At 49.2% G+C, this 9,886-nt stretch overlaps 1 protein-coding gene across 3 annotated transcripts in view; it reads left to right on the plus strand.

The window, feature by feature from the left end:
• Positions 1-6,285: 6,285 nt before the first annotated feature.
• The window catches only part of LOC111962163 (L-amino-acid oxidase-like), a 13,178-nt gene continuing 9,577 nt past the window's right edge, over positions 6,286-9,886 (plus strand). Inside the window, exons 1-6 of one of the 3 annotated variants that reach the window (XM_070442956.1) lie at positions 6,286-6,305; positions 6,398-6,543; positions 6,997-7,205; positions 7,338-7,450; positions 7,907-8,108; positions 8,239-8,307. In XM_070442956.1, the coding sequence (XP_070299057.1) occupies positions 6,507-6,543; positions 6,997-7,205; positions 7,338-7,450; positions 7,907-8,108; positions 8,239-8,307 (630 nt within the window). In that variant the 5' untranslated portion in view covers positions 6,286-6,305; positions 6,398-6,506. Of the gene's footprint in view, positions 6,306-6,331; positions 6,544-6,996; positions 7,206-7,337; positions 7,451-7,906; positions 8,109-8,238; positions 8,308-9,886 lie in introns of those variants that run through there. The other 2 variants (XM_023985030.2, XM_023985029.2) reach the window with 2 other exon arrangements.

Here is a 9,886-nt window from a genome sequence, read left to right on the forward strand (position 1 = left end):
CAGCTGGGCGCCTGTACGTTCTGTCTGCTGTCCGCGACCATTTGATCTATTGGGCCCACACGTCACCCTCCTCTGGTCACCCTGGCATCGGTCGGACGGTGTGTTTCCTTAGTGGGAAGTACTGGTGGTCCACCTTGGCCAAGGACGTGAGAGTTTATATTTCCTCCTGCTCGATGTGCGCCCAGTGCAAGGCTCCCAGGCACCTCCCCAGAGGGAAGTTACAACCCCTAACCGTTCCACAACGGCCGTGGTCGCACCAGTCGGTGGACTTCCTGACAGATCTTCCTCCTTTACAGGGCAACACCACGATCCTGGTCGTTGTGGATCAGTTTTTTAAGTCCTGCCGTCTCCTCCCTTTGCCCGGTCTCCCTACGGCCCTACAGACTGCGGAGGCCCTGTTCACTCACGTCTTCCGGCACTACGGGGTGCCTGAGGATATAGTCTCTGATCGGGGTCCCCAGTTCACGTCCAGGGTCTGGAGAGCGTTCATGGATTGTCTGGGGGTCTCGGTCAGCCTCACCTCAGGTTTTCACCCCAGGAGTAAGGGCAGGTGGAGAGAGTAAATCAGGATGTGGGTAGGTGTCTGGGGTCATATTGCCAGGACCGGCCGGTGGAGTGGGCGGCGTTCATCCCCTGGGCAGAGATGACCCAAAACTCACTCCGCCACTCCTCCACTAACATCTCTCCTTTCCAGTGCATACTGGGGTATCAGCCGGTTCTAGCACCGTGGCATCAGAGCCAGATCGAAGCTCCTGCGGTGGACGAATGGTTTAAGCGCTCTGAGGATTGCACCTGCAATGGGCCGTGAGGCGGCAGAAGGCAAGCGCCGACCGCCACCGCAGTGAGGCCCCAGTGTTCGGGGGACCGGGTGTGGCTCTCGACCCGAAATCTGCCCCTCCGCCTGCCCTGCCGGAAGCTGGGTCCGCGGTTTGTGGGGCCATTTTAAAGTCCTAAGGAGACTGAACGAGGTGTGTTATAGGTTACAGCTTCCCCCAGATTATCGCATTAATCCCTCGTTCCATGTGTGTCTCCTCAGGCCGGTGGTGGCTGGTCCACTCCAGGAAGTTGAGGTGTGGGAATTTCCTCCGCCCCCTCTGGACATCGAGGGGGCCCCGGCGGATGCTGTTCGAGCCATCCTGGACTCGAGGCGTCGGGCGAGGGTCCTTCAGTACCTCGTGGAGTGGGAGAGGTACGGTCCAGAGGAGAGATGCTGGGTGCCGTTGGAGGACGTCCTGGACCCTTCGTTGCTACGGGATTTCCACCGTCTCCATTCGGATCGCCCTGCGCCTCATCCTCTGGTTCGTCCCCGAGGTCAGTGTTGGCGCGCTGNTCTGTTCCCCCATGTTTGTTTGTGAGTGATTGTTTCTATGTAGGAAGGTCCGTTATTGTGGGCTCTGTTTTTGTATTGCATTTATTATATGTTGAATAAAATATGTTTATTTACTCCTATCTGCTGTCCTGCGCCTGACTCCTATACACCAGCTACACATAGACCTCCTGACAGAATCACTCACTGAAAGAATGGAGTCAGCAGGAGCAGACGCCCTCCCCTCCGAGATAGAGGAGCCAGCTGCACGCGACCATATTGCAACATCTGGGCACCGCCATGAATCGCGTGCTGCAGAAGATGGATCGTTGGGAGAGAGGAGGAGGTTGTCCAGCGCCTCCACCAGCCCCACTACAGCAGGTTCCACTGTCCACCCCTCGTTCACCCGGTTCCAGCAGGATCCGGCTCCTGAAGGAGTATGATGGGACGACTGCCGGATGCCAGGGGTTTCTACTACAGCTGGAGCTCTACCTGGCGACCGTCCACCAGGCTCCTTCGGGGCGTGAGAGTGTGTCCGCCCTCGTCTCCTGCCTCTCAGGCAAAGCCCTGGAGTGGGCCAACGCCGTATGGAGTGAGGGAGACGCGGTGTTGGACCATTACACAGAGTTCACCCGCCACCCGAACGTCTGTTCCACCTGAGGCAGGGGACGAGGAGCGCACAGGATTTCACCTTGGACTTCCGGACACTGGCCGCCAGCGCAGGATGGAACGACAGGGCCCTGATCGATCACTACAAGTGCAGTCTACGCGAGGACGTCCGTCGGGAGTTGGCCTGCCGAGACACCACCCTCACATTGGACCAGTTGGTGGACATGTCCATCCGGCTGGACATCCTGCTGACTGCCCGCGGATGTCCAGATCGGGGCTTGTCAGTTCCATCCCCCAGCACCTCCGCTCCGATGCCCATGGAGCCGGGATGTGTTGCACCATCTGTGGCCGCAGAGGCCACACTGCTGGTCGGTGCTGGGGGGGTTCCTCAGGGAGTCGAGGCAGCAGACAGGGCACCATCGTGTCACCACAGGTGAGTCGGCACCAGGCTCACCCAGAGCCCCCTGTTGCTCACATGTATGTGTTTATTTCATTTCCGGAGTTTTCCCCGCATTCCCAGCATAAGGCGCTCGTAGATTCAGGCGCAGCTGGCAATTTTATTGACCGTTCATTTGCCCTTAGTTTAGGCATCCCCCTTGTTCCTGTGGATATGCCCTTCCCTGTGCACGCCCTAGATAGTCGACCATTAGGGTCAGGGCTGATTAGGGAGGCCACTGCTCCACTAGACATAGTTACACAGGAGGGTCATAAGGAGAGACTCAGTCTCTTCCTTATTGATTCTCTTACGTTTCCCGTGGTGCTGGGCCTACCCTGGTTGGCCTATAATGACCCCACTATTTCGTGGCAACAGAGGGCTCTCAAGGGGTGGTCACGAGAGTGCTCAGGGAGGTGTGTGGGGGTTTCCATCGGTGCGACTACGGTGGAAAGTCCAGACCAGGTCTCCACCGTGCGCATCCCCTCAGATTATGCCGATTTGGCTCTCGCCTTCTGTAAGAAGAGGGCGACTAAATTACCACCTCATCGACGGGGGGATTGTGCGATAAATCTCCTGGCAGACGCAGCACTTCACAGGAGTCACGTGTATCCTCTGTCACAGGAGAAGACGGTGGCTATGGAAACATGTCTCCAAATCCCTGGGGCAGGGGTAAATTCGGCCCTCGACTTCACCTGCCTCCTCGAGTTTCTTTTTTGTGAAGAAGAAGGATGGGGGTCTGCGCCAGTGTATTGACTATTGAGGTATCAAACAGATCACCGTGAAGTACAGCTACCCACTGCCTCTCATCGCCAGTGCGATCGAGTCAATGCACGTGGCGCGCTTCTTCACAAAATTGGATCTCAGGAGCGCTTACAACCTGGTGCGTATCCGGGAGGAGGACGAGTGGAAGACAGCATTTAGTACCACCTCTGGGCACTATGAGTACCTCGTCATGCCGTACGGGTTGATAAACGACATTCTGATATACTCCACTACATGCGGCGAGCATGTGTCCCTAGTGCGCAGAGTGCTTAGTCGACTGTTGGAGCATGACCTGTACGTCAAGGCTGAGAAATGTCTGTTCTTCCAACAGTCCGTCTCCTTCCTAGGGTACCACATTTCCACTTCAGGGGTGGAGATGGAGAGTGACCGCATTTCAGCCGTGCGTAATTGGCCGACTCCCACCATGGTAAAGGAAGTACAACCCTTTTCTAGGGTTTGCCAACTACTACCGGAGGTTTATCCGGAGTTTTGGTCAGGTAGCAGCTCCCATTACCTCACTGCTGAAGGGGGTCCAGTGCGGCTGCAGTGGTCGGCTGAAGCGGACAGGGCTTTTGGTCACCTGAAGGCTCTGTTTACCTCGGCTCCCATGCTGGCTCATCCGGATCCCTCTTTGGCGTTCATAGTGGAGGTGGATGCGTCCGAGGCTGGGATAGGAGCCGTGCTCTCTCAGCGCTCGGGCACGCCACCAAAGCTCCGCCCCTGTGCTTTCTTTTCGAAGAAGCTCAGCCCGGTGGTGCGAAACTATGATGTGGGGGACCGGGAGCTGTTGGCTGTTGTCAAGGCTCTGAAGGTGTGGAGACATTGGCTTGAGGGGGCTAACCACCCATTTCTCATCTGGACTGACCATCGCAATCTGGAGTACATCCGGGCGGCGAGGWGACTGAACCCTCGCCAGGCAAGGTGGGCCATGTTCTTTCCCCTTTTTGTATTCACTCTGTCCTACAGACCAGGTTCCCAGAACGCTAAGGCAGACGCACTGTCCCGGATGTAAGACACAGAGGAGCGGTCCATGGATCACACTCCCATACTTCCGGCCTCTTGCCTGGTGGCACCGATGGTGTGGGAGTTGGACGCGGACATAGAGCGGGCGTTACGCACAATACTTATTTTCCACCATAATTTGCAAATAAATTCATTAAAAATCCTACAATGTGATTTTCTGGATTTTTTATTCTCAATTTTGTCTGTCATAGTTGAAGTGTACCTATGATGAACATTACAGGCCTCTCATCTTTTTAAGTGGAAGAACTTGCACAATTGGTGGCTGACTAAATACTTTTTTGCCCCACTGTATTATATGTTGAGTAAAATATGTTTATTTACTCATATCTGCTGTCCTGCAGCTGACTCCTATACACCAGCTACACATAGACCCCCTAACAGTATTTCAAGGTCTACCTTCAAACTCAGTGCCTCTTTGCTTGACATCATGGGAAAATCTAAATAAATCAGCCAAGACCTTAGGAAAAAAAATTGTAGACCTCCACAAGTCTGGTTCATCCTTGGGATCAATTTCCAAATGCCTGAAGGTACGACGTTTATCTATAACAAAACAATAGTATGCAAGTATATACACCATGGGACCACACAGCCGTCATACCGCTTAGGAAGGAAACGCGTTCTGTCTCCTAGAGATGAACGTACTTTGGTGCGAAAAGTGCAAATCAATCCCAGAACAACAACAAAGGACCTTGTGAAGATGCTGAAGGAAACAGGTACAAAAGTATCTATCCTCAGTAAAACGAGTCCTATATCGACATAACCTGAAAGGCCGCTCAGCAAGGAAGAAGCCAGACTAAAAAAAGCCAGACTACGGTTTGCAACTGCACATGGGGACAAAGATCGTGTTTTTGGATGAATTTCCACTTTAAATAGTTAATGAAAACCAGTAACAGTTCCTTTTTTTGTTCCTCAGCTTCGCAACTGATGGATTTAATAGATCATTTTTAATAGCAATTACACTCTACAGTTGCTTTAACAATAGTAATTAAGCTCTGTGCTTACCTTGCCTCAAAGTCTTCACACTTATAATACAGCAATCAGCTCCTGCTCTGTCAGTCCTAGAATCTTCCCTTTCCCTATCTTTTACATTGGCATTTATACATTTTCCCCAAGCCGAGGCCTCTCTTGACTACAGCCACACATCACATCCTCCCTCTCACACGTAATGTTTAAGCAAAGTTTAAACCGAGTGGCGCAGCGGTCTAAGACACTGCATATCAGTGCTTGAGGCGTTTCGAATCCAGGCTGTATCACAACCGGCTGTGATTGGGAGTTCCACAGGGTGGCGCACAATTGGCCTAGCATTGTCCTGGTTTGGACGGTGTAGGCCGTCATTGTAGATAAGAATGTGTTCTTAACTGACTTGCTTGCCTAGCTAAAGAAAGGTTAAATAAAAAATATGTATAAAAATAAGTTACATAACACTTTGACTCCTTTTACACGTGGTGTCTACGCAGGTAGGTTAACACATTGTTTCCTTCATACATGAGAACAATCCGGGGTGTCATCTGTTTCAAAGGCCCACATGCCATCCTGCAGCTATAACCCAGGGCTTGAGTTTAACGGGGGTGTTGCTATATTAGATGAACCTCCGTTCTCCAGCAGAGGAGCATCTGCATACAGTCTACCCACACCAGTCACTTCCTCCCTGCCTTTAACTGGGTCAAGCTGTTCTCTAGCTGCTTATGGTTGGGTCTTCTTCCTTCCTGTCCTCCTTCCGCTTCTTCTTATTCTTCCTCGTTTCAGTGTTGCCAGAGTCCTCTCGGGAGATTGGAGGGGTCATCATGTCATATTGACCAGGCTGATTCACGACATCATCCAGACCTGTCATTTAAAAGAGAGCTCCGTGTTCAGATTTTTTTAGGGGGACAAAGAGCATAGCTGTGAAGCACTGTTGCTTCCATTGAGTGCTATTTGTCACACAAAGGTGAGACAACAAACTATATTTTATGCAGCTTTGTGGATAGATTGCCCCTTTAATGTCTATACAACACCACCAGGCTAACTCAAAACATGAATTATCTGCCATATCAAACACTTTGTTATCCAGTTATACAATTCACGGAAATAAGGACTTATTATGATGCAATCTTTCTGACTCTTGATTGCCTAATACATCCTTATAAAAAGACAAGTCGGCAGCTTATTGCCATTTGACAGAAGAACAGGGTGAGTACACATCATTCTGATAGACACATGAACACAATGCAGTTCAATTTACTTATAAAACAAATGAAACAGAAAACTATTTTCTTTCTCAGGTAAGGTGAGCGGTTAGAGACTCGAAAATAACACCAGCATACAACTTTATCAGAAGAARATAGGTTTAGTTTTGCTATAATTTACCTTTGGAAGTAATTGGGCTTTGGAATGAGGATGATCGCTTACTTGGCTCTGTGTAAATACTGTAAGTATTTGATTGATTATATCCTTTTTCTTCTAAACATTATGTTCTCATAGCCAATAATGACAGCTTGATTCATAGATTAGTCATAGTTTATTATGGTCTTCAATGTGCACTCAACTTAKCCTACACATTCAAAATGTATAGCTGAGCATGCTGTCAAATTCCACATAAGAGACTGATTTATCTTAGATTGATTAATGCAACCAATGTAAATGTGAACCAGTAACTTCACCATTAAATTTGAACCAGTAACTTTGTTGGTATTTCCACATTGTTGAGAAGTAAAGAAAGGGATGTTGTTACATTCTGCAAAAATTACTAATATGCACAAATTATTTTGATTTCTATTATTGTGCTGTTCATTGTTGCCATTTACATTCTTGCAATTACTGATAATTGATCTCTTATTTGTTATTCATTTGATTTCCATGATCTATTTCTGGCCTCCCCTAGTCTCTCTAGCCATAGTTGTGGTCATAGTTTCCAGTGTGAATGGAAATTACCCTCTATTTGATTGCCTACAAGACTCAGACTACAACGAGCTACTTAGTATAGTGGACAAKGGTCTCCCCCACACCAACACATCTCATCATATTGCCATCATTGGGGCTGGCATGGCTGGCCTGACGGCAGCAAAGTTTTTGGAGGAGGCAGGACACAAGGTAGTCACCCAGATTCACTGAACAGTATCTAAACACAATGTGAATGTCACACTTCTGTGTCAGTATAACACCTATTACAAATAGTRCATGTGCAGTACATGATCACTTTAATGACTTTTATTGGACCACCAGGTAACCATAATAGAGTCAAGCAATCGTATTGGAGGACGGGTAGAGACGTACAGACCTAAGGGAGAGCACTGGTACGCAGAACTTGGGGCCATGAGGATCCCTAACTTCCACACGTGAGTAAGGCCTGTTATCCTTGRCTTATCATTGCAGGGTTAGGGTCAATTGAATTTGAATTCAAATGGTTTCATGAAGTRAWTTGAAATCGTGTTGTTTTCCATGGKGATTTTCYGAATCACATTTCTTGCTCTTGAMCCCAACACCATATGATAGATATGAGTCAGAGTGTTGCAATGTTGGTCATGGGGTAGTTCTAGTAGTAGACGCTTATGTAGACGTGAGAGATTCAGAGTTGTAAAAACAGGAAATAAAGCAGTTCAGAATGATCTTGAACGAAGTCAGACATTCAGTTCTATACGCCACAATACAAAGGTATCACAATATCTCTGACTGTTTATTATTGCAAAAAAAGTCAAGTATCTTATCAAAAATGATTTGCATGGGAAGGACAGCATGTGCTCACTTTTCCCATCAACATTTCAATGTTAACCATAAGACATCTCACTCCATAGAATTCTGTTGAAGATTGCAAACAATGCAGGCCTTAGTCTGAACCGATTCATTGAGGATGACAATAATACCTACTATTTGGTGAATGGGTTGCTGCACAAAAACTATCAGGTGAAAGGGGACCCAGACGTCCTCAACTATCCGTTGAATGAAGATGAGAGAGGGAAGTCAGCTGATCAACTCTTCGACTTGTCTCTGCAGAAGGTTGGTGCAGATGCAGTGGAATCAAATAGGGTTTTAGGGTCCAATACAGTAAACTATTTTCGATTCTCCTGAACAGTTGCAGTGACATCTTATCACAAAATGTACATGACAAATACATGATTTGTTGCAGATAAGAGATTATGTGAAGAACAATGGCTGCCGTGCCATGCTGGACAAATATGACATGTTCTCTGTAAAGGTAAAGAAAGAAACATCTTCCTTGTAGGCCTACTCTATATGGTTGGCTTTTATGAGATAATCCATTTTGAGTGACGACACCAGACAAGATACAGCAGCTGCTTTGAGTAAATGAGAATGAGAATGTGATGGGTTGATATTGATTGTAACATTATTACAACATTATGTATACATTTTGCATATACAGTTGAANATGAAAATTACAGGCCTCTCTCATCTTTTTAAGTGGGAGAACTTGCACAATTGGTGGCTGACTAAATACTTTTTTGCCCCACTGTAAACGGCTGGGATTATAATCGAAGTGAATTCTCTTGGTAGATAATGGGGTCCGCATTTGATTGTAAGGGATTCTAGGTCAGGTGAACAAAAGGACTTGAGCTCCTGTATGTTGTTATGATCACACCACGACTCGTTAATCATAAAGCATACACACCCGCCCTTCTTCTTACCAGAGAGATGTGTGTCTCTGTCGGCGCGATGTGTGAAGAAACCGGGACTGAGGGCCGAGCGGCGGGTGAACGTCTGTTCCACCTGAGGCAGGGGACGAGGAGCGCACAGGATTTCGCCTTGGACTTCCGGACCCAGGATGGAACGACAGGGCCCTGATCGATCACTACAGGTGCAGTCTACGCGAGGACGTCCGTCGGGAGTTGGCCTGCCGAGACTCCACCCTCACATTGGACCAGCTGGTGGACATGTTCATCCGGCTGGACAACCTGCTGACTGCCCGCGGACGTCCCGATCGGGGCCTGTCAGTTCCATCCCCCAGCACCTCCGCTCATATGCCCATGGAGCTGGGAGGTGCTGCACTTAGGGAAACCGGAGGAGGGGCCATTCCCTGCACCATCTGTGGCAGCAGAGGGCACACTCCTGGTCGGTGCTGGGGGGGTTCCTCAGGGAGTCGAGGCAGCAGACAGGGCACCATCGTGTCACCCCAGGTGAGTCGGCACCAGGCTCACCCAGAGCCCCCTGATGCTCACATGTATGTGTTTATTTCATTTCCTGAGTTTTCCCCGCATTCCCAACATAAGGCGCTCGTAGATTCAGGCGCAGCTGGTAATTTTATTGACCGTTCATTTGCCCTTAGTTTAGGGATCCCCCTTGATCCTGTGGATATGCGCTTCCCTGTGCACGCCCTAGATAGTCGACCATTAGGGTCACTGCTGATTAGGGAGGCCACCACTCCACTAGACATGGTAACGCAGAAGGGTCATAAGGAGAGAATCAGTCTCTTCCTTATTGATTCTCCTACGTTTCCCGTGGTGCTGGGCCTACCCTGGTTGGCCTGTCATGACCCCACTATTTCGTGGCAACAGAGGGCTCTCAAGGGGTGGTAACGAGAGTGCTCAGGGAGGTGTGTGGGGGTTTCCATCGGTGCGACTACGGTGGAAAGTCCAGACCAGGTCTCCACCGTGCGCATCCCCTCAGAATATACCGATTTTGCTCTCGCCTTCTGTAAGAAGAGGGCGACTAAATTACCACCTCATCGACGGGGGGATTGTGCAATAAATCTCCTGGCAGACGCAGCACTTCACAGGAGTCACGTGTATCCTCTGTCACAGGAGGAGACGGTGGCTATG

Source organism: Salvelinus sp. IW2-2015, linkage group LG4q.1:29 (genome assembly GCF_002910315.2).
Source record: "Salvelinus sp. IW2-2015 linkage group LG4q.1:29, ASM291031v2, whole genome shotgun sequence".
NCBI lineage: Eukaryota > Metazoa > Chordata > Actinopteri > Salmoniformes > Salmonidae > Salvelinus > Salvelinus sp. IW2-2015.